Here is a 26,622-nt window from a genome sequence, read left to right on the forward strand (position 1 = left end):
AATGTTAACTGTGTTGTGAACGGGGAACATGTGGAAAATGAAAAACATTTCAGCTACTTAGGCACGATTTTTACTGAAGATGGTAAATTAAATATAGAAATACACAACAGAATCAGCAAAGCTGGTATGGTGGGAAGTCAACTGAATAAATTCATATGGAATAAGAGAGAAATTAATCGGAACACTAAATTAGCTGTATACAAGACAGTGTTCAAACCAGTTTTAACTTATGGATCTGAGAGCTGGGTCAGAAGTAAAACACTTGACCAAAGACTAGAGGCCGCAGATATGAGAGTCCTGAGAAAGATTAGAGGCGTTAACAGATGGCATCAATGGCAATATCATATTAAAAATGAGGATATTAGGAAAGAACTTGACATTGTCAGCATCCAGGAATGCATTAGAAGAGCTAATCTCAAGTGGTATGGTCACTTAAATAGAATGGGAGAGGAAAGATTAGCAAAACAAGTGTTCTCTGCCAGGTTGGCAGGAAAACGAACCAGAGGAAGACCAAGATATAGGCGGATTGATACGGTACAAAGTGCCTTAGACGATAGAAATATAAGATCTGGTAATGTTGAACTCTTGACAAGTAACATACTGATTTGGAGGAAAATTGTAGATAGGAAGTTAGTAATGATGTAATTTTTTCATGTAGTACTGTCATATCCTATACACCTTCTTGAGGGTACATGGCAGGAATTTGATGATGATGATGACTAATTTCTCTCTTATTCCATATCAATGTATTCAATTGACTTCCTACCATACCAGCTGATTCTGTTGTCTATTTCCATATTTAATTTACCATCTTCACTAAAAATCGTGCATAAGTAGCTGAAATGTTTTACTTGTTCCACAGGTTCCCCGTTCACAACACAGTTGACATTTTCAACAATTCAACCTATTTTCATTGTCTTTGTCTTTTTAATGCTCACCTTCATATAACATCTATTAAAACTGTTATTCAATTTAGTCAGGGAATCTTGCAAACTTGTAGCAGATTTATTTAGAAGTATAACATCGTCCGCATAAAGCAAAGAGCTGACATTAACATCTCCAATTTTGATATCATGTTTAATACCACTTTCCATCATAATGTAATCCATATAGATAATGAATAACAGAGAGGATAATGTACATTTTTGTCTCACACCAGATTTAACATTAAACCATCTTCCTGTACTTCAATTCTAACTGCTGACTTACAACTTCAACTCTAAGTACTGCTTTATATAATGTCCCATTGACACCATATAACTGTAGCATATTGAATAGCTTCTCTCTTGGCACCTTGTCATGTGCCTTTTCCAGATCAACAAAAACTTAAATACAGATCTTTGTTATATTCCCATGCTTTCTCAACTATTTGTCGTAAAGTGAAGATCTAATCCTGACAATCTCTATTTGGCCTGAATCCAGCTTGTTCGTCACCAAGCTTTTCTTCCAAAATTCTTCTGAACCGTTTCTCTAGTATACTTGCATCGATCTTGCCAGGGACACTGGAGCAGAAAAATACCTCTGTAATTCTCACATTCAGTTTTATTTCCCTTTTTATATATGGGTACTATTAGAGCTTTACTCCAATCACCGGGAATTTGTCCCTCTGTCCAGGCCTTTTGAACTATGCGGTGCAGCCACTGTAAGACTTTTATACCTCCATACTTCAGCATTTCTGGTCAAATATCATCTACTTCTGCTGCCTTTCCACATTTTTAGCCTTTGATGGCTTTTTCTATTTCAAGTATGGATATGTATTCCTGACTGTATGCCTGTTGAGTGTTTTTTACCACTGTGCTATCATGGCTAGTTTCATTTCGCAATTTTTCGAAGTAATTATTCCATAATTCAAGGATATCTTTTTCTCCCATTTTCATGTCACCGTTATCATCTCTAACTTCTTTTACAGCACTCTTTCCTCCATTTCTAAGCTTTTTCAACAATCTCCAGAATATCTTAACACCTTCTTGATATTTATTTCCTATGTTCTTGCCAAAGTCCTCTCATGACTTTTGTTTAGCTAGTTTTACAGAGTGTTTAGCTTTCTTACATTTGTCCCTGTATTCTCTAAGAGCAAAAGCTGACTTATTTGCCAGGAATATTTGACTTTAACTTTAACTTCACTGCCTCTTTAATTTCATGTGTCCACGATGGAGTTCTGATTTTTCTATCCTTGCAGACAACCTCACCACATGCCTCTCTGGCTGAATTAATCAGGGTTTTCTTCAAGGCTTGCCACTGAATCTCCAAGATTTGGTTCCTGTTCATAAACTCTTTCATTTTTTCTTCAATAATCTTCATGTATTTTAGTCTACAGTTCACATCTGAGAGCTGCCCAACTTTTATTCGCTTTAAAACTTTCTTACATGTTATTCTTTTCAATATGAAATTCAATTTTATCCTGCTCAAGACTAAATAGTGATCACTTCCAATTTCAAATCCTCTGTACACTCTGGTGTCCTGCACCAGGGAGAAAACATCACGATCAACAATAACATAGTCAATGAGACTTTTCTTATTAATTGCTTCTTCTCTCCACATGAATTTGCGCACATTTTTAAGTTGGAACATGGTGTTAGTAATAACCAGTCCATGTACTGAGCAGAAATTCACTAGGTATTTGCCATTATTATTAGCTTTGCTCTTTTCTCCAAATTTTCTCAAAATATTTTTATATGTCTGACAATCATTATCTACTCTACTATTTAGATTCCCAACAAGTACCAACTTTTCCTTTTTCATTCTGTCAGTTGCTTTCTCTAAAGTATCAAAAAATTCCTCCACTTCTGCCTTAGTAGAACCTTCTGTGGGACCATAGGCACAAATAAGTCTCATTGTCCAATTCCCCATTCTGATATTAGCCCACATCACTCAACTTGAGATTGCCTGCATTTCAAGAAGATTAGCCTCGTATTTAGTGTTGAATACTATGGCTACTCCTATTTTTCCTTGATTGTCATTGCCTGAATATAACATTTTGTATTTATTGCTCAGAAAGATCTCACCAGTTTTGGTCTTTTTGTTTCAGTCACCCCCTCTTATGTCGATCTGGTACTTATCTAATTCTTCAGCTAGCTCCATTTCTTTGCCATTCAGGCTTCTTATGTTGATAGTACCGATCTTTAACTCTGGTGATGTTGAGTTGGGGTGTGCCTTCAGATTTGTTCCAGTAGCTGACCTTTCGCTGTTCACCCTTGTTTCGTGGTGAAAACAACGGGGGCTTTGTTTAACGGGGCCATGCCCCCAGCCGGCATGAAATTTTGTCATGTTGTAATATCATTTTGTATATTGGTTTAAGCCAATAAGAATACAATTTGGTCGGCTAAATTCCAAATTGTCAGCCCATCCTCGTTCTTTCAGTATCCAGGTAGATACCCAACAGGGTGCACCACGAGAAAGTGAGAATGGGACATTAGATCAGAAGCCCTGGTCGGTTTTCTGCATTCCTTTAAAGGCTATGTGGAGGTCTCCTCTTAGTTATACAGCTTTGACCCTTAAACACCCCATGATTTGTAGTACAAATTTATATATTTATAGGAGATAAGTCAAAAATGAATTTAAGTTTTACAACCAGCTCTGATATTTGATGCACTTGTCCATTATTTACAAAATCATCTTTATATAAAATAAAGCCCTTATTGATACCACTAATTTATCAGAGATAACATAATTCTCACAAAAAGGATGAAAATATCAATATTCAAAAATTCAATTTGTTTCTTAAGAATTTTAATTTTATGGACTCTACTGAATGTAAACCAAAAAATAACGCTTCTAACCAGATATTTGTCATGTACATGCATAGTAATTTTTCAGTCATTACAGGGGGTGTGGGGGTATCATTCATAAAGATGTTTGCGTGGGCCTCCCACAATGAGTCTACTGACTCCATGGAGTTTACTGTAATAATAATGTACTTCAATAATGAAAGTTTTCTCCATATAGCTGGATTGCTTTTATTAGTATAGTTTGTAATTATAATAATTCTTGGCTTCATGAAATTTACTGAAATTTGTTATTTGGAAATTCTCAAAATTCAGAGTAATTTAAATTTTGGTTTTGCTATTTTAATGGTAAAATCAGGCAAAACAAAACTGCAACTATCTCTTAAAACAGCTCTAGGTTTAACTGGTGATAACAGTCACTATACAAAAATGCTTTTATGAAAAGCACTTTTTTTTTTAACCTACAGTTCTTTTCTTATTTATGAGATATTATCTTAGATCAGTGTTTCCCAAACTTATAGATGTAAAGGCCCCTTTGGAAAAATTAAAATATTTCATGGCCCCAATTAGGGGGAAAAAAATTGTAATACAGGCATATTATTATAATATTTATTTATTTATATTCAATACGAAACATGCACAGCAATATTGCAAAAATCAAATGCAAATATTACATTTTTAGCATGTTACATATATATTTGACATGGCATATTATCTTTATGTTTTTATATAGATGTTGTATACTAGCAATTATTATTATTATTATTTGACACCTCCAGGCAGTCCAAAGACTCATCGAGGGAGAGTGTGCCAACACCATCGAACGATTGGACCCCTTCCAACTACTAACCACGCTCAAACTTTCTTAACTGAGCCATTAGTAGCAGAGGCTCTACCAATCGACAAACCTTTGCAGTAATGAAACATTAATTTAAAGCACGAAAAACTTGGCCATTTTAAATGAGTGCAAGATTTTCTGTTTGTAAGCTTTTTTTTTTGCTTCTTATCAATACCTTTGAAATGAAACTAATAAGCATATATTTACTAATTAAGCAGCGAAATACGCAGGAAGCAAAATTTGTGAACCAACACAAATGTGTGATTTTTTCCATTAAAATATAAAAAATAACAAAAAAAAAATAATAAATAATAAAAATTAAATACGTTTCTTTTAAGATAAAAAAAATCTACTCAGTTTTAAAACATTTTAAATTTGTTTTCATTATTTCATGCCCGCCAAGGGGGCCATGGCCCACAGTTTGGGAAGTGCTGTCTTAGATCATAAGGGTTCAGCTGATTAGTGATGATGAATTCAGCAACATCCTTGAAAGATCTTTCAAAATAAAATTAAGTCTCAGAGATAATGCAGTGGAGTGCAGGTGATAGATGGAATGTTTTAGATATTAGCGAACTGTAGGAATTGTAATGCTCATAAACTAGTTACATATGTTTTGAAGAAAGTAATGCTTTTGCAGAGTTAAAAAAAAACAAAAAAACTTTTGGATTTTAAAGGAAACTGGTATAATTATCTTAAAATAATAATTTAATTCCAAAAAAAATAATAATTATTATTATTATGTCATTTCTTAATACTTATTAATAAACAGCACCATTAAAATACTTCTTTCAACTGTTTTATCCAGGGTTGTGCAGTCGGTATATAAAACCTTTGACTCCGACTCCTTCATTTATATCAATATAGGAAATAAATATACTAATTATTTATTTTCTATGTTGACTGAAAGCACTCAACATACAGGCATTTTATCATTGCTAATGTAAATCATCAGGCACACTATGCCATTGTGGCTTTTTAATTCTATTTATTAAAGAAATTACAAATTCAGTAAACTTAAATTTTAAACAAAAGACAAAACTTAGAAAACACTGGTCAACTAAGGTTATGTTTTTATCAAAAGGCTATAAATAATAAAGTAACAGGAATATAGGATATAAAACAAAGAAACTATAAAAGAAAATAAGGAACATCTTTCTCTACCAGCTCTCTTCCTTTTCGAGATTAAAGTATTGTTTGGATATAAAATTTAAGTAAATGGACATGAAACATTACATCAAATGAAATAAAAATCATATTGTTAAAGATTGAAAAACTGTTCCCTACAACATTTTTAAAGAAACTTAGCATCTAGCTGCAGAATAGGGGTTAAATCAAAATGAAATCCAAAATTTACTAATAAATTGTTCTTAGAAACAGAATTGCTTCTGTCAGACCCTCCCTCATGGACGCCCTTAAATTTGATTTGACTATTTTTCAATGCCAAAAACAGTCTTTCAACAGTGACTTGGGTGGGTGGCATTACTGCAACAATTCTAGTCACATCATTAATAAACGATGTTGCTTTACTTTTGAACATTCCATTTTGTCCAAGAAGGCTTCAAAGTCTAATTCTTCATTTGAACTTGAAGAGGATGATCCTGAGTTACTGATGCTTCTAGGTTCATCCAGTAGTTTAGGTAGTACTTGTAACCCTTCCATGCAAATTGCTACTTCATAGAGTGCCTGTTTTCTTGTGGTAATTTGGTCATTATTCAACAAAATATGGATCATTGAATCAATGTAAATAGCAGCTAAAAGGATTTGATTATCCAGCAAGAGATCCTCTCTTATCTTCATTGAAGATACAATGCTATCAACAATTAATTGTCCACTTTTGTTCATGTGATACATCAAGCTCTTCCACTCCAACAAGAATTTACCAGGTATTAAATCCTCACATTAGTGACAGTAAAAGCGTTAGAAAGTAGTCTTTCTAACTCTGTCACTTGCGCCCACTAGCTTTCAGTTAGTGAAACATTTATGTTGTCAGTTAGAATTGATGGAAGTACAGGAAGATGGTTTAATGTTAAATCTGGTGTGAGACAAGGATGTACATTATCCCCTCTGTTATTCATTATCTATATGGATCACATTATGAAGGAAAGTGGTATTAAACATGATATCAAAATTGGAGATGTTAATGTCAGCTCTTTGCTTTATGCGGACGATGTTATACTTCTAAATAAATCCGCCACGTCTGCAAGATTCCTTGACTAAATTGAATAACTGTTGTAATAGATATGGTATGAAGGTTAGCAATCAAAAGACAAAGACAATGAAAATAGGCAGAATTGTTGAAAATGTCAACTGCATTGTGAACGGAGAACCTGTGGAACAAGTAAAACATTTCACCTACTCAGGCATGATTTTTAGTGAAGATGGTAAATTAAATATGGAAATAGACAACAGAATCAACAAAGCTGATATAGTAGGAAGTCAATTGAATAAATTCATATGGAATAAGAGAGAAATTAGTCGGAACACTAAATTAGCTGTATACAAGACAGTGTTCGAACCAGTTTTAACTTATGGATCTGAGAGCTGGGTCAGAAGTAAAACACTTGACCAAAGACTAGAGACCACAGATATGAGAATCATATCTGTGGTCTCTAGTCTCTGGTCAATGGCAATATCATATTAAAAAGGAAAGATTAGCAAAACAAGTGTTCTCTGCCAGGTTGGCAGGAAAACGACCCAGAGGAAGACCAAGATATAGGTGGATTGATACGGTACAAAGTGCCTTAGACCAGTGCTTCCCAAACTTCTGGATGTCAGGGCCCCCTTTGCAAAAATTAAAATATTTCACGGCCTCCCCCCTCGAAAAAAAATCGTAATAGAGAGATATATTATTATAATATTTATTGTATTTATATACAATACAAAACATACACAGCGAATATTGCAAAAATCAAATGCATATATTACATTTTTTGCCTCTTACCGTTTGGTTCTGAAGACGATGCGGGCTGTTCTGGTAAAATATGAAAGATACTGTCCTTTTTTTAAGTCTGTTTCTGCTTCTTCTGATTGTTCGCGGGAGTTTTTTATTTTTTATCAGCCACTTATCCATCTCAGGGTTAAATTTTTTAACGTAGAACAGATCAAATAATATCACCACTTACCGATACTAGCACACCACAGACTGATAACATGAAATTAGTGAATATTTCCTGAATAAGGGAATCCCCGAACCAGGAACATTTTTCTCTTTTGCTACTTTCCTCTCTTTACGGTAATTAAGCCTAACGTGAAACAGATAGCAAAGGCAGGTTATTAAAACGTGCATATGATTGGTGTGGTATTAACAAAAGATCGCGCAACCGCAAGATAAAAGCATAGCTGACAATTGAGTTGAAATGCTAACTCTCTTCAACCAAATTCCATATGTGAAACTGCCATAACATTCATTATAGATATATATTACTTAGTTTTAACACTTTTACGAATTTTAACACGTTCAGTTGAATTTTATTGCTGCCTTGGGAAATCGAACTCAGACACATCTAATTAATAACAATAGTTTTTAGTTAGATACTGTGTTTACCCATGCAACATATGGTTTTGTTTCAGTCTATACAGCATATTTTTTGTATGAGGGGACATGTGATTCATTAATTAGTGTGTTTTTATCCCAATTGTCTCTAATTGCACTATTTGTTGAGAAATATATTACACAGACTCCTCGTACCTTATTTACTGGCATAATAAAAGTACTTGTTTTTATTGCCTGTGCAGTATAGTGGCTGTTAGGGAGGGGTGTTGTTTACCACTGCAAGCTGAGTTACTATCTCCCCACATGAACTTGTTTAAGCTTTTTTACATGTGTGAAGAATATGCGAAACTTTTATTGGTAACAGAAAACGAGCTCGGATGACAGTGATAATATAAAACGAGTTTTGATATGTATATAAAGTCAATATAAACAGTCCCTGATTACGCGTGATGAAAGGGACAGGAAGATTTGGAGCTTCCCTGGAGAGCATTCGAAGTAAATACAATTAACCACTGCTTTGAAATGAAACATATGAATAAGCAATATTTACTAATATTCATTAAGTGCAGAAATACGCAGTAAGCAAAGTTTGTGAACCAATACCAATGTGTGAATGTTTCCATTAAAATATAAAAAATAACAAAAAATAAATAATAAATAATAAAAGTTAAATACGTTTCTTTTAAAATTAAAAAAATCTACTTAGTCTTAAAACATTTTAAATTTGTTTTCATTATTTCACGGCCCCCCCCCCCCCTCAACAAAACCTACGGCCCCCAAGGGGGGGCCTCAGCCCACAGTTTGGGAAGCGCTGCCTTAGACGATAGAAACATAAGATCTGGTAATGTTTGGAGTCTTGACAAGCAGCTATCCAAAGTGCGTAATTTATGTAGATGTATTGAGTTCCTTGCAAGCCATCTCATCTCCTGTGTATAATTCATATCCTGTGATTTGTGAAGTTTTGTAACTGTTGTACAAAGTGAAGATCCTTAATCTTGATGTTCAGTTGTGCTGGATTCCCAGCCACGATGGAAATGAGAGAAATGAGACTGCAGCTGCTAGATCAGCTCATACATTTTTCATGTACTGTTTGACAGTCCCATATACAGACTACAGACAGTTTATAAGATCAAAACTAACTATCCCAATGGCAGTCATCATGGCAGGAGGCAACGAAACAAACTGCACAAGATTAAGCATGAAATTAAGCACTAACAGTCTAGTCAACACAGAAATAGAAGAGAAGTTGTGCTTGCTAGGTTCTGCATAGACCACATTCATCTTACACATTCTTATTTACTGAGGGCTGACAATCCTCCTCTGTGAAAAATGTAACATGCCTCACCATTTGCCATATTCTGGTGGAGTGCCAGAATGCTACATGGGCATGGATTGAAATTTTCACTTATCTGGCTGAGGAATAGATACTCAGGCAAGTATTATCATACTTGGACAAATTTCAGGACATTTGATAATAAATTTTATTTGTGTAGATACCCAATTGCATAATTTATTTATTTTTATTTTTGCATAACTTTTATTTACAATTTATGACTGTTTATTAATACCTTGTGTACTGCTATAACTTTTGATATCATGCAGTATGCAATTAGCAAACTTCATCTGTTCCCTAAGGACAGACTCCATCCTCTATCACATCTCCAAGATGCTATGAAGTGCATATAAATGTGAACTGCTTATTATGGGCAGACAAGAGAACCTCTGCAAGTTAGAATTAGCAGATCATGCTTTAGATATCCTTTCACATAGGATTAGATAGAAGAAAGCAAAAATGCTTCATAGAAGTTGTCAGTCAGAGAAACTGTTTTTAAACAGCAATGAAACATTTCAACAGCTGTATTAATGTATCAAATATTTGAGAGACATTAGGACCAACTCCAACTTAAAACTTGTCAACTTTTTAACCAACAGAAGAGGTACGAAATTAGTGCTTTAGTTTTTAAGTCCATTACAATTTAAAATGTTTCCCACTAATATCTGATTGTTATTACTTGTATACTGTGACAAAGTATTTGTGCTCTGAAGATACCGGTGTAAAACCAGCAAAATTAGAGGTAAATACTTTATTTTGTTCTATTGGTGTTGATACCAATAAAGTACCAATACCTGACTAAATTCCTGAATACATGCATTTAAATTTGGCAAAAAACCTAAAGAATAGCAGCATTACTTACAAGCTATGTAAATGTGCATAGCTTGTAAAATGTACATTATAAAAGTGACTAGTAGTTTGAGAAAGAAACTACAGTCATCATTGATTTATAACTAACTAGAAAAACGATGAACATAATGAAAGACAAGGAGCATAAAATTTCTTTCTCCCACCGAAGTACACTATTAATAACCATTTACTTACCCAGGGAAAATCCTTCTCCAGAGAACTTTAGGAGTAGCTGTTTCAAGGAGTGGTTTACCCTTCAGAGATCCATGACTTCCGATAACTTTAGCTGCTTCTATCTTATTGTCCCATGTACCTTGCAATACCCATTTGGCTTTGCCATCTCTATCTGTCACAACCCCCGTTACCTAATAAATAGTCAGATTTGGTGAACTGGAAATTAATAGCATTTTAAATATTTCATGACATTAATAATAAGATAATTATTTAAATAGATAAACACCATTATTTGGTAAAAGAAAAACCACTTCAATTTTGAGTATGTTAATTGCTGAAATTCATTTCAGGTATATTTTATTTTCTATAACCATAAAACCTGCTGTATAACTTGCTCAGAACTATAAAAATGCAATAATGATTTCAGATCTTTACCTGAAAGCATCTGCTGCAGTATGGGCATTGGACAGTAGCATGTGATCGAGTGAAACTTTATTTAAAGAAAATACCATCCATGAGATCTGTAAAGGAAGGCTGACTAATCCCCAAATCTGATTTGACAGTTGGGGCACATCATCCACTCAGCTAACCAAGTGTAGCAGTAATAACTATACTATTTATTATTACCATAGACCTCCAGGGAGTCAGAGACTTATGAGAGAGAGAGAGGCCAAATCAACCATACCAGCTGCACACCTATTCTTGAATTCGTTCACACTACCTGCCCACACCACCTCCAAAGGCAATCCATTCCAATCCTGCACCACTCTATGAGAGAAAAATCTAGCTCTCACCCACTTCTTGACTGCATTCATCTTCAACATCCATGGATGCCCTCTTATCCTATCTCCACCCTCCATAAAATTAAAAATTCCATTGGTATACTGAACTACATGATTCTTTCAGAAGCTTGTAGGTCTGCATCATATCTCTCCTCTTTCTTCTATTTGCTAGTGTCTGCAGTCCACAAATTCTCAACCTCTCCTCATATTTACATTCCACAGCCCAATATCAACTTTGACACTCTCCTTCCTTATATGTCAATATTCATTTCAACACTGCAATCATCCTCTGAAATATATTTATATATTTGCAATCACTGCTATATGGCCACTGAAATACAACTTTGTATACACTAAAACTCCAAGATCCCTAGCCTGATCAGTTTTTTCCTAGCATAATCCCACTAATATAACACCCCATTGGATATCTCATTACACCAAAATGCATAACTTTACATGTTAATAACACTGAAATGACAGCCATTTTCACATATACCCACACTATTCAAATTATTCTATAAGTGATGCATGTCTATCGCATTTCTGAATACCCTGCTTAACTTTGCATCATCAGCAAACAGTTGTATGTCACCTGTCAAATCCTTCCCAATGTCACTAATGTATAGATCGCATAACAATGAACCAAGGAATGATCCCTGTGGTACACCACTAATAACCTTAAATCTTGCAGACTCACCCCTTCCCCCAAAACACCACTTTTTGATGTCAGTCAGTCAGCTATCCTCTTATCCAAGTTAATAGTTTATAATCCAGTCCAATTTCCTCCAACTCATGCAACAGCTTTTCATGCTGTATCCTGTCAAAGCATTTCAAAGTCCTAAAGTATCATGGAAGAAAATGTGAGGAAGTTGCTCAAACATGATCATTCCTTAGTAAACCAATGCTGTCTTTCTCGTAAAATACAGATTCACTACCAACCCATTTCTCCATGTGAGGTATTATTAACTTTTCCAAAATCATAACTACCACCACCCCAGAGATAGTGACAGGTCACTAGTTCAACACATCAGTCTTTTCACCACCATTGTGCAATGGAATTATCATACATTCCTTCCACACCCATGGAATCTTCTCTGAGACTTAAATTACATAGTCTTGTCAAAGGTATAGCCAGTTCAACTGAATTCCTCTTTTAGCATTTGTGCTGATATCCCATCAGACCATATTCCTGAATTCTTATTTAGTTTATGTAACAGCTTAAGTACCTACTCCTCATATACCTGCGTTTCTTCATCCAAATTTCTATGTTGATATTCTTAGCAAAATTGGCACTATTTAGTTGAACAATCCCTTCTGCATCTGGCATCTGCATTCAGTATAGTTATTCTTACGTATTCCTTCTATCTTTTTCATTTTTGAAATTATGGATTCTACAACCGTGTTAAAATAACTCTTTTTATTATTCCGACGTTTCGATCTTCATATCAAGATCATCATCTGGAGCATACATAAATATACAAGACAAGCTGCATTACATTTCAAACTAAAAGCTAGAGAAACAATCATTTGATCACATGCTGCTACTCACTGGCATGACCTCTAGTGAGAAAAAAAAAAATACATCAAGCTAGATTTAATTTATGATTACATGAATAAACATTCTTGCTTACAGATAGTTTTCCTTCCAGTAACAGTGATGTCCTATTTCAATTATTACAATTGTTATTTCTGATTTAAAAAATTATTTATAAATTACAACATGAATAAATATTCTTTCTTACAGATTTTTTCTTTAACAGTGATGTCCTATTTTTTGGTATTCAAGTTGTTCTTTTAAATTTAGGGATCCTGGATTTTCTACAGTCCTATTTATAGTTGTTCTTAGAGAGGAAGGATTCGTGGGACAAATATATATGCCTTCCATATGTATGGGATTTTTAGACCATCGTTATTGTTTAGATTGCGCTGGTTGATAATGATCTCACAGGCTTCCTTAAATTTGCGTTCATAAGTTTTGGTGTGATGTAGACAACTAGTGCTTTTCCAGTCAATTCTATGTAAGGTGTTCAGGGCTTGATCAGAAAGGCCAGCTTCACTATAATTATTATATTTGATGTGTCGTTTATGTTCTTTTTGTCTGATCGGAATTGTGCGTCCTGTTTCTCCTATGTATGGTCTGATGCAGGTGCAGTAAATACGGTATACTCCAGGGTGGGCCAGCAGAGGGAGTGGGTCTTTGGATGAGTCGAGTAAGCTTTTTAATTTTGCAGGAGGTTTAAAGGTGGCTTTGAGGTTGTATTTTTGTAGTACTCTGTTTATTTTGTCTGATGTCCCTTTAATGTAGGGAATGGTTATAATTTTATTGTAGTCTGGTTTGTCTTTGTTTTTTATTGAGGTCTTGTGGAGAATTTTGTTCATAGTGTTTTGGCTGTATCCATGTTTTTGAAAAGTATTGCTGATCACTTTAAATTCGTCTTTCACTGGAGCAGATCTTCAGAGCCCTGTTTTGTAGGGTATTGATGACACCTAGTTTTTGTGTTGGGTGGTGTTAGGAGTTTATGTGTATATATTGGCCAGTATGTGTCGGTTTCTGGTAAACAGTGAAGGAAAGAGTGCCCGAAGGGAGACGTGTGATGACAAGTGTATCTAGAAACGGTACTGTGTTATATTTTTCACTCTCAATTGCGAACTGTATACGTTTGTGTTGCTTGTTTAGGTGGCTAAGGAATGTGTCTAATGTCTAGTTTTTTTTTTTTTTCACCACTAGAGGTCATGCCAGCAAGTAGCATGTGATCAAATCATTGTTTCTCTAGCTTTCAGTTTGAAATGTAACACAGCTTGTCTTGTATATTTATGTATGCTCCAGATGATGACCTTGATATGAAAATCGAAACGTCGGGATAATAAAAAGAATTATTTTAACACGGTTGTAGAATCCACAATTTCAAAAATGAATGCTGATCACCGTGTAACACTAAAAGAAAGGATTATGATAATTCATGGAAATTCAATCCACAAGTGATGCAATCAATATGGTAAGCTGAAGAATCAGGTTTCTAATTTGATCAATCGACTCGCTTTTTTAAAACGATGTAGGGACAGCAATATCATTCCAAATTGCATCAGGCTAAAAAGAAAATTCACCTCAGCAAAAAGCGCAACGAATATACTTCCGCATGGAGAAAGCACTTCTCAGAGAAGAAATCCAAGCTTCCAGAAAGAAAGAACTTAGCCGCTACACAAAACCAGCTACAAAAAGAAAAAAAGGAACTTTGAAGCTACGTAAACGCAGATATCTGGATGATCTTGGAAAAGATTACTGACACGGCAAACCACAGCCTCCAAACGAAGAAAGAAAACCTAATTTCCAAATTCCAAAGACTAAAAGATCGAAAGAACCAGCGGCCATATTCAATTTTCTCCACAGTGAACAATAACAACCAACCAGAAGCAAGAAACAACAGGAGCCACCAATCACCTACGGGTAACAGTAACATAGTTAACCTATCCAACCACGCTTTAAACAAAGATGAAATCTTGATACTTAACAAAGGTTTAAATTATGCCATAGCAACCAAATCGATAAACAAACTTGAATTTATCTGTAATATTGAAAGAGGCCTAAGATTCATCCCAAATAACATAGCAGAAAAAATACGTTTAGAAACCGCCAACATTTTAAATCATAACAAAACAATAACAAGAAACCCAACTAAACACGAATTAACAGCGATAAAATCACTAAAATCAAATCCGAACATCGTAATAACCAGAGCAGATAAAGGAAGTGCCACCGTTATCTTAAACCGAACCACTTATGTGGAAAAAATGAATCTGCTGGTCTCGGACAATAACACATACCAATTAGTTAACTGTAACCCAATAATAGAATAAAAAAGAAAACAGAGAATCTACTTAAGTCAATTACCACATGGCACAAAGATATGGTCAAAAAACTATTCCCACACTATGCTCGTCCCGCGAGAATTGACAGGCTACCGAAAATTCACAAAGAAAACACACCGCTAAGGCCTATAGTCAAAGGGATCGATAGTCCGACTTATTACTTAGCCAAAAAATTAGTGGCAACACTCAAGGAGTTTGGTAGGTCATTCCCCCTCCTATATCAAAAACACATAACACTTCATAAATATCATCAAAAACATTACATTAGAAAAAGATGATTTATTAGTCAGTTTTGACATCTCTGCCCTCTTTACAAATGTCCCAATCAATGACACAATTCTTCTTTTACAGAACAAATTTCCTCCAGATATCATGGCGCTCTTTGCGCATGTATTACATTCTGGTTCTTTTGTATGGCAAAACGCTTTCTATTTACAAAAAGAAGGCACAACCATGGGCTCGCCATTACCCCCCACCATTCCTAACTTTTATATGGAACATTTTCAACAACTTGCTTTAGGTCCCTCCCCTTTAAAACCCAAAGTCTAGCTTAGATACGTTGACGATGTTTTCGCGATCTGGTCTCATGGCCACCAGATACTAGACACATTCCTTAGCCACCTAAACAACAACACAAACGTATGCAGTTCACAATTGAGATTGAAAAACATAACATACTGCTGTTTCTAGATACAATTGTTACATGATCCCCCCCCGGGCAATCTTTCCTTCACTGTTTACTGGAAACCGACACATATTGGCCAATATATACACATAAACTCCTACCACCACTTAACACAAAAACTAGGCGTCATCAATACCCTAAAAAACAGGGCTGTGCTGCTCCAGAACAAGCACTGAAAGAGAATTTAAAGTGATCAGCAATACTTTTCAAAAAAATGGATACAGCCAAAACACTATTAATAAAATTCTCTACAAGACCTCAATAAAAAAACAAAGACAAACCAGACTACAATAAAACTATAACCATTCCCTATATTAAAGGAACATCACACAAAATAAACAGAGTACTACAAAAATACAACCTCAAAGTCACCTTTAAACCTCCTGCAAAATTAAAAAGCTTACTCAACTCATCCAAAGGCTCACTCCCCATGCTGGCCCAACCCTGGAGTATACCGTATTTACTGCACCTGCAACATACCATACATTGGAGAAACAGGATGCACAATTCCGATCAGGCAAAAAGAACATAAACGACACATCAAATATAATAATTATGGTGAAGCTGGCCTTTCTGATCATGCCCTGAACACCTTACATAGAAGTGACTGGAAAAGCACTAGTTGTCTACATCACACCAAAACATGGTATGAATGCAAATTTAAGGATGCCTGTGAGATCATTATCAACCACCCCAATCTAAACAATAATGATGGTCTGAAAATCCCATACATATGGATTGATATATTCATCCCACGAATCCTTCCTCTCTAAGAGCAACTATAAATAGGACTGTAGAAAATCCAGGATCCTAAATCTAAAATAACAACGTTAATACTAAAAAATAGGACATCACGGTTAAAGAAAAAATCTATAAGAAAGAATGTTTATTCATGTTGTAATTTATGAATAATTTTTTAAATCAAAAATAAGAATTGTAATAATAGAAATAGAACATCACTGTTACTGGAAGGAAAACTATCTGTAAGCAAGAATGTTTATTCATGTAATCATAAATTAAATCTAACGTGATGTTTTTTTTTTTTTTTTTTTTTTTTTTTCCCCACTAGAGGTCATGCCAGTGAGTAGCATGTGATCGAATCATTGTTTCTCTAGCTTTCAGTTTGAAATGTAATGCAGTTTGTCTTGTATATTTATGTATGCTCCAGATGATGATCTTGATATGAAAATTGAAATGTCATGATAATAAAAGAGTTATTCTAACACGGTTGTAGAATCCATAATTTCGAAAATGAATGCTGATCACTGTGTAACACTAAAAGAAAGGATTCTATCTTTTACTTGCAGAATAACGACAGAATTCTTTTGGGTTGTCTTTAGCTTATCGAGTCAGTTTCTTTTCATACTCAGTTTTCCCATAGAATATTTATAACTCTTTTGGCTTGCACCTCATGCTTTTCATAACTGACATCATCCTTACACACACACATACAGTATTCCTTCCACATAATCTTTTTCTTAGAAATGCTTACTTAATAAGTTTGCACATCCATTTTGCTCCTACCCTATTTATTCTTTGGACTCTAGGGATTCATTACAATATTGCATCACTGAAGTATTTTTTTAAATGCATCCCATGCAATGCTCATATCCTTTCTAACTAGTAACTGATACCATAGGACAGAAACTGGTATACTCCTCAGTTGGTCATAATTTCTTTCTTCGTAGTTCAGCCAATAACATTTTCCAAATGGAATATTCATATACTTAGCTACGTCTCATGTCAGCACAATATGTGACAACTTCCTCAAACAGCATGTGTGAGGAGGAACTTGAGGTCAGTGAGTGTAAGATCTGATTATAGTGTTGGGAGGGGAGGGGGGGGATTAACATGTGTATTTGGTAATGCATTTCATCATCACTATCAACCAATTCACTAGGTCTGTTACAACACTCAATTATGTATTTAATCTTGTTAGACTATCCACCTCACACCAGATAACTTTAAGCTCACTGCCACATGGAAAATGGTTAATAAAAAGCTATGATCGCTTTGTACCTTAACTGGAATCAAATCATCAAATATCAAAAATACTGTACCCTTTACACTTAATACCAGTTAATATATCTACCTCTGATAGCCAGGTCTCACTAACACCTACAATCTGAGGCCTCAACATATTCAATCAAGGCAACAAATACTATTCTTTTATGATACTCCTTGCATTTGTACACAGACCAGTTACTGCATGCTTTTTTGTATACTCACTTTTCTGTAGATCATGTGACCTAGTTGGACAACTCACAGATATCTATTCTTATCTAACATTATTTATGCAGACATCCTTGCATGCTTTATAAGTATAAACTGGATGAACACAATCATTCTTTCCTCATAATAATTTCCACGATAATGAAGATTCCTAGCACTGACAATTGCATAACATGGTTGCTCTTAAGCACAGATTCTCACAATTCCTCCCATCATAATCTCTAGTTTCCCAGACTCTTTTGTTAAGCTTCATACATACACATAGTTTATTCACAATATGATACAATGTGAAAAGGAAAAAGAGATTTATATTAAAAATTAAATATTGCAAATTATGGTCTTCCAAGTCTCTCTATCTTGAGTTAACTGGTAGATGTCAGATGGAGTTTTGCAGTTCAGCCTACTGATGTTTCACACATGTATTGCCAAAATTGTTTGCATGGTCTTCCTCTACTGCATTTGCCATCTTCTGGTTTGTACAGGATGAGGGATTCCAAAAAGGGCAAGACTTCAGGATGTCTGAGTTGATGCCCAAGTCATCTGAGTTGTAGTTTTTTGACTATACTGACAAGTGGTTCTTGCTTAGCCAGATCGAGCACAGCAGAGTTAGTGACAAGGTCCATCAAGGTGTATCCAAGGGTCAGTCTGAGACGTAGTTCCAAAGGAGTTAATTAGATCTGTAGTTTTTTTGGTGCTTATTGTCCAGGTTTGAGAACCATACAAGAAGATGGATCTACTGGTTGCATGGTATAGTCTTATTTTTGTCTTTAATGATACTAATGATGATTTCCAGATGGGGCAGAGTTTATTATGGAAGAACTAGAGCCAGCTGTTGTTTTCTGGTATCATTTTCTGTATTGCTGATGTACGATCCAAGGTATTGAAAGTCCTTTACTCTTTCTAAGGGTTTATTGTTGATATGAAGTATAAAGTTGTCACAACCTATTGAGAATACTTTGGACTTTTGGCTGTTGATCTGCAGACCAATAAGTTTAGCCTGTGCCTCTAGTAGAATGAGATATTTTTGTGCATTTGTTGGTTCTGTATCAATAAGTACAACATCGTCAGCAAAACTAAGATCAGTTATTTGCATGGTGTGGGTGGATGTTTTAATGTTAAAACCAAGATCTGTGTTGATGGTCCGGAAGATGTAGTCCAAGCATATTAAAAACAAATAAGGTGCTAGTACATCACCTTGCAGGACTCTTATTGTCACTGGAAATGATTCAGATGTTTCTGTTTTAAAGATTACTGTAGCATTGTAATCTTTATAAGGCGCTGTGATTGCTTGTATGAGTTCTGAGGGTAGACCATAGAAGCTGAGTATTTTAAACCTTGTTTCTCTATTAATGGAGTCAAAGGCTTTTTTTGAAGTCTATAAAGGTTCAAATGAGTGGTAAGTTTTTATAACGTGAACCTTCGATGATTCTTCTGATGCAATGTATCTGTTCTATTGTACATCGTTTTTTTTATAAATCCAGCTTAATTTTTTCTTAAAAGTGGTTTAAGTAAGGTTCTATTCTATTTAGTATCATCCTATTGTGGTTGATAGCAAAGTAATACCTCTGTAGTTATCCATTCTATCAAGACTGCCCTTATTGGGTATAGGGACAATAAGGCCTTGTTTCCATTGTTGAAGTATTATTCCAGTGTTTAAAGCTTGATTCATTATGGCAAGAAGATTGGAATATGTATTATACCCAGCATTTTTGAAAGCTTCTACTCTAATTCTGTCAATCCCTGGGGACTTTCCTGCTTTGGTTTGATCTATTGCTCAAACCAAAGTTCTACCACTGCTGCATCTAACAACCACTCTACCAATAAACCAAATTTATTGGTAGAGCGGTGGTTAGATGCAGGTCCATAAGCTGACTTGAATGTGTGTTGGGGATTATCAACATTCGGTAATTCTTGACAGTAGTTTCTCCATTCTTTCATCAATTTTGAATTTACTGATAGGTACCTACCGTTTTTGTCATGTGTGACAATATTTCCACTTCTTTTTGTTTTATGGTGACAGATATACTTTTTTTGTTGCTGTTTCCAAGAATTTTGTTGGATGTTATGTTTATTGCTTGAATAATACTCTTATACTTTTCATTAAATGGATCTTTAAGAATATTTTCCATATTGTTTTCTAATGTGCTGTGGAAAGATGCTGCAATTTGTGGGTTTAGTTTGTTCCAGTTGTATTGTTTCTTTTTAGGTTTGTTATTTTTAGAGGCTTTTAGTGAAAGTTTAATGTGGGCACTGATTATTCTGTGGTCAGAGTTTAGTTCAACCGTGTTATATGCTCGACAGTTCTTGATTGATCTGATCCACTTCCCATTGATTAGTATGTGGTCTATTTGGGAATGAGAACCATTTGGATGTTCTCAGGTCAATAGTCTTCCTTTTGGATGGGGAAATTTGGTTTGGGTGATTACCATGTTATGGCTACTGCAGAATTTATAAGAGAATGTCCACTGTTATTTGTAGTTTCAAGATAAGTATATTTACCCACGTTTTTAGTAGTATTAGCAATGTCTTTACCAATTTGGGCATTAAAATCACCACCAATGAGTGTGACATTGTGAACTGGGATGTTCATGACAGTTTCAGAAAGATCTTTATAATAGGTGTCTTTGTCTTCTAGTGGAGCACATGTGGATATTATTGTCAGTTTTATGTTGGTACTTATGGTTATGAGGAGAATTCTTTCAGACACTTTTTCAATTGATGTTACTTTTTCTGCTAGTTCCTTCTTGGGCATTATTCCAACCCCTCCAGTACCATCGTTGTTTGCCGAGTTATAAATAAATCTCAATTTTTTGTCAGCTGATGATGTTTCATTCACTTCATGACTGTCAGTTCTCCATCTATGTTCTTGTACACATAATGTCTATGTTGACTTTTTCTGCTCCTCTAAGTAGCTCAAACATTTTTCAGTTTTCTTGAGTGTCCGTACATTATATGTTGAGAAGATAGATTTCAATAATTTAATTTGATCACACTTTCTTGTACCTTTATTCAATCAAGAACTTCCTGGAAGGCTTTGATCCTTGGCATGCAGAGTAACTGTATCAGCAGTTGAGGCACAAGTTTGTGTGGAAGTGGCTGATGTTATTTCGTTTCCTTTCGTAATCATTTAATATCCACATATTGGGTGATTGGCCCTAATAAGCTTCATACCAATTAATAATTTTTCCAGACTCCTAGCAAAGGCATATAGAGGTATGAAAGTTTTACATTGGATACTGACCATCTATATTCACTGTCTGGTAATGCACCTCCTCACATCAGAAGGAGGACTACACAGAATAGATATATGCAGAAACAACAACTAAATGTTGTTCCGCTCATATCTTTGTATGGACACGTTGCAGTACCTAGGAGGCTAAGATCAACGAAAAGTTTTATTCACTCAGTTGAACCATTGGTTGATTCCATAAAAGCTACAAGGTCAACAATGTGGCAAGAACAATATCCAGAGGCTCTGAACTTAAACGAATCTCTTCCTTCTAGCTTTCATCTATACTGGCAAAGATGGAAGACAATGAATAGACTTCGTTCCAAAATGTGCAGATCAAAGCAGAATATTGCCAGATGGGGCTAAACAGACTATGACAGCTGCTCATGTGGTGAAACACAAACCATGGATCATCTTCTGCAATGCAGTTTAATAGACATTAATAATATGTACCCGAGAAGATTTAATGCAGTGTAATGAAACAGCTTTAAAGTATATTAATCAGTGGATGAGTGAAATCTGACATTTTATGTTTTTGCATAATATTTTATGCAAGTGACATTTTTGTCTTTTAATGAATGCATTTAATCCCTATTCTTTTAATGTTTATTTCTTTAAATGCTTTTAATCATTTATATGTATGCTCTTACAATTTCTGTAGTTTGCACACGAAACAAATAAATTGGACATATTTCCCTCTTTTTATAAAGGGAAATAAAAATGAATACGAAAATGACAGAGGAATTTCCATACCAAAAGTTTAGAGTAAGATTTAACCAAGCATATTTGAAAAAAGACTAAAAAAAAAAAAAAAAAAAAAATGATGGAAGGGAAACTTGGAGAAGTACAAGCTAGATTCAGGATAAACAGAGACAGTCAGGATCAAGATCAGATTTTCAATTTTAAGATAAATAGCTGAGACATGAGAATATAACAACCTGTATTTAACTCTTTCTTTTAAGGTTATACGGTGATCAGCATTCATATTTATGAATTTAGGGACACAAAACACACGTGTTGAAAAGATTATTTTACTGATTAATAATAAAATAATAACTTTATGTTTCAACCCCTGTATTAAGGTCATCTTCAGAAGGATACACGTGTGTATAAGAACAAGCTACATGCTGTTGCACTCTATACAAGTAAATTACATCTCTGTTGTTAACTAATCTTTTTTCTTAGCCTGCCCTCTAGTGATAAAAAAAACTACAATAAACTCTGCTAAAGTCCTCACGTACTAGGATTCTTCTGGAATTATACAGTTTATATTGTTATATTACGATTATCTTCTGGATTTGTACAGTACAGGTTGCTACTGAATGTTCAGGAGGAAAAAAAAAAAACATTTCACCAAGTCTTCTTGTATTGAGATTTTTTCTTCGTGGTTGCTATGAAGGTTGTAGATGGATCCTCCACATTCTTGGAATTGTTAGACTATTTTTATTCAGATTCGGATCATGTTTGAGCATTTCACATGCTTCCTTGAATTTCCGCTCAAACCAGGTTTTGGTGTGGTGTAGGGACTTGGTACCTTTCCAGTCAATTCTGTGGTATGTTTGGAGTGCATGGTCAGAAAGGCTGGTTTTTCCAAAATGGAGGTATTTTATGTGACGTTTGTGTTCATCCTTTCTGATTGGGATGGTTCACCCTGTTTCCCCTATGTATGGTATGTTACATGTGCAATCTATTCTGCAAACCCCTGGGTGGGCTAAGTGTGGCAGGGGATCCTTGGAAGAACTGAGTAGGTGTCTTAATTTTGTCGGGGGTTTAAAGGTGGTTTTGATGTTGTATTTGTGTAGTGTTCTGTCTATTTTTTCTGAAATGCCTCTAACATATGGTATAGCAATAGCATTCTTGAAATCTTTTTTGTTATTAGTGGTATCTTTGTGGAGGATCAAAACGGCGTGCCTAAAGCCCAAAATTTGGCTCAGATACATCGACGATATTTTCGCCCTTTGGCCCCACAGCTGCCAAGCACTAGATACGTTCCTTATCCACCTGAACAAACAACACAAACACATCCAATTCACCATTGAAATTGAAAAAAAAACAACTCTCTTCTGTTCCTAGGCACACTTGTCACACGTCTTCCTTCAGGCTGTCTCTTCTCAGTTTACTGCAAACCTACACACACAGGCCAGTACATACACAAAACTTCTTATCACCACCCAACACAAAAACTAGAGGTCATAAGCACCCTTAAACACAGAGCTCAAACCATTTGTTCAAATGAACAAGCTCTTAAACCATGAATATGAGACCATCAAACATACCTTTATAAAAAATGGATACAGTATAAAAATCATTCACAAGATCCTTCACAAAGATACCACTAATAACAAAAAAAGATTTCAAGAATGCTATTGCTATACTATATGTTAGAGGCATTTCAGAAAAAATAGACAGAACACTACACAAATACAACATCAAAACCACCTTTAAACCCCCGACAAAATTAAGACACCTACTCAGTTCTTCCAAGGATCCCCTGCCACACTTAGCCCACCCAGGGGTTTACAAAATAGATTGCACATGTAACATACCATACATAGGGGAAACATGGTGAACCATCCCAATCAGAAAGGATGAACACAAACGTCACATAAAACACCTCCATTTTGGAAAAACCGGCCTTTCTGACCACGCACCCCAAACATATCACAGAATTGACTGGAAAGGTACCAAGTCCCTACACCGCACCAAAACCTGGTTCGAGCGGAAATTCAAGGAAGCATGTGAAATGCTCAAACATGATCCGAATCTGAATAAAAATGGCCTAACAATTCCAAGAATGTGGAGGACCCATCTACAATCTTCATAGCAACCACGAAGAAAAAATCTCAATACAAGAAGACTTGGTGAAGTGTTTTTTTTTTTTTCCCCTCCTGAACATTCAATAGCAACCTGTACTGTACAAATCCAGAAGATAATCGTAATATAACAATATAAACTGTATAATTCCAGAAGAATCCTAGTACGTGAGGACTTTAGCAGAATTTATTGTAGTTTTTATTTTATTTTATTTATTTTTTTATCACTAGAGGGCAGGCTAAGAAAAAAGATTAGTTAACAACGGAGATGTAATTTACTTGTACAGAGTGCAACAGCATGTAGCGTGTTCTTATACACATGTATCCTTCTGAAGATGACCTCAATACAGGGGTCGAAACGTACAATTATTATTTTATTATTAATCAGTAAAATAATCTTTTCAACGTGTATGTTTTGTGTCCCTAAATTCATAAATATGAACCTGTATTTAAGTTTTGTACATCTGGAAAAGGCATATAACAAGGTACTAAGAGAAAATCTGACAATGAAAAAAATACATGATAACCACAGTAATAAACTCTAATGAAAAGCACAGATATTTTGTACGTACTGAAACTAACAGTACACAGTCGTGTAAAAATAACAAGCAATTCAAGGTAACCACAACAATCGGTTTACCAGTTAAAAATGGTGTTGTCACATGCTAGAGAAATAATATTAAAACTATTTTTGATATTTTGATGTGAGAGAGAGAGAATCATTCCGATTCACGTTAGGTTGGTGTAAAAGGGCTTCACAACTTTCTTTGAAAAGGTATTCATATTTAAAACTGATCCCATAGAGAACATGAGCTTCATTCCACAGCATACTGTGTTTAGTATCATTACTGTGCTGTGCCTGCCAGACCAGACTTTTGAGGTTTCAAGTATTCAATGTACTACTGATGTTCATTCATTCTTTTATCCACAGATTGGCCTGCCTTCAAAAAATATACCAAATTACATCCACAAGGGATCGTAAACGCCAACTAAAGATAAAGACAACAGTTTGTCTTTTGTAGAGGGCAACACATGAGAAATTTTGTTGATAGGAAAATGTGGGATTAAGGTGCAAATTCTTAAAAATTCTACCAGAGATGCTAGAAATATTAGGTATTGGAACCCTAAGGTCCAGCGAAGAATCCTTAGGTGTTGGAATAAGTCAATTATCTGTTGAATTTGATGAGGATTTTAACTATTTAATTCCATTAAAGTTTCAACAAGAAGTTCTTCCTGAGCTTTTTTGAGCCTTGAGGGAGAGAAGCAAAAATTGTGCTCTATTAATTAATGACTTGACAATACTGATTTTTTGGGAGGTGTCATGAGCAATTTTTGATGTATGTATCTGCCAAGTAAAGGTAGGTTTCCGTTAAACATTGTACAAGCTAGAATTTAGAAATTAGAAAGCCTGGTGAAGATGTTCACGAATGGCTCCAGTATTTTCCCTTTTCATGGTGAATTGAATACGTGAGTGAAGACTATTGATCCTTCACCCATGTATTCAAGATGTTAAGTTCGCTTTCAGAATGAGGCCAAACAGTAACATAAAGAAACTAGAGAGAGAGAGAGAGGATTAGGAATGAATGGATGAGAACAAGGTACCTTAGAGATGGCTAGCAAATGGTTGTACCTTCAATCTGTTTATAGATCTTGTTATTCCAGCTGAAATAACCTGATTGTATAACAAATTCAAAAATCTTCACATCATGAGGGAAATCATCATATAGCAAACTGATAGTGTCAGACAACAATCAACAACAACCATGGGTTCAACACCCATAGGTGTCTGATGCCATCTTGATAAGATTCTTCCACTGCATTCTATTTTGTGCAAGATGACTCAGTTTGCATATAGAGTTTCCGCACCATTTGATGATGTCATCACCCCATTCTCTGTTTGGGCTCCCTCTTTTGTTCTTTCCTTCAATCATTCCAAACAGCAACATATTTAATTTTCTCTCATCGTTCATTCAACATATATGGCCAAATAGATGTAATTTCCTTTTGATTATTTTCTGTATCAGGTTTTCGTTTGGTTGTATTCGTCTATAGATTTCCTCATTGTTCACTTTCAGGATCCAGCTTATCCTCAAGATCTTTCTATAGCACTTCCTCCCAAATGCTAATATCCTCCTTTCAGATTTTCTCAGGAGTACCTAGGCCTCACATCCATAGAGCATGCTGCAGAAGATACAGGTTTCCACAATGTGCAGTTTAGTGCGCATCTTTATAGCCTGGCTCTTCCATATTTTGTCCATGGCTTTTAAGATAGCTGTTGCTCTGGTTATTCTAATTTTTACCTCTTTTTTTTTTTGGGTCCAAGTCATGCATCATGTGGTATCCAAGATATGTGAAGTGTTCCATATTTTCCAGTTGAAATCCTTCAATGGTAACTTTGTTCAGTAACTCCTGCTGTCCAAATATCATTGTTTTAGTTTTTTCAAAATTGACATTTAGTCCATATCTTTTTTCCTTCTGTGTATAGTGTTTGCAGTGTCCTTTGCAGCCTTGCTGCATCTTCTTCAATCAGGATGATGTCATTTGCAAAGCAGAGGTAGTTTATTCTCATTCCATTTATTGAAATCTCTCCACCTTCTTCTTT

At 35.1% G+C, this 26,622-nt stretch overlaps 1 protein-coding gene across 1 annotated transcript in view; it reads right to left on the bottom strand.

Annotated features, from left to right (window-relative positions):
- The window catches only part of Osbp (oxysterol binding protein), a 325,446-nt gene that overhangs the window by 60,304 nt on the left and 238,520 nt on the right, over window positions 1-26,622 (bottom strand). Inside the window, exon 10 of the mRNA XM_090391682.1 lies at window positions 10,434-10,603. Within this exon, the coding sequence (XP_090247808.1) occupies window positions 10,434-10,603 (170 nt within the window). The remainder of the gene's footprint in view (window positions 1-10,433; window positions 10,604-26,622) is intronic.

The sequence above is a fragment of the Typopeltis vanoorti genome, chromosome 4, assembly GCF_054136105.1.
Source record: "Typopeltis vanoorti isolate ZY-2024b chromosome 4, IOZ_Tvanoo_1.0, whole genome shotgun sequence".
Taxonomy (NCBI): domain Eukaryota; kingdom Metazoa; phylum Arthropoda; class Arachnida; order Uropygi; family Thelyphonidae; genus Typopeltis; species Typopeltis vanoorti.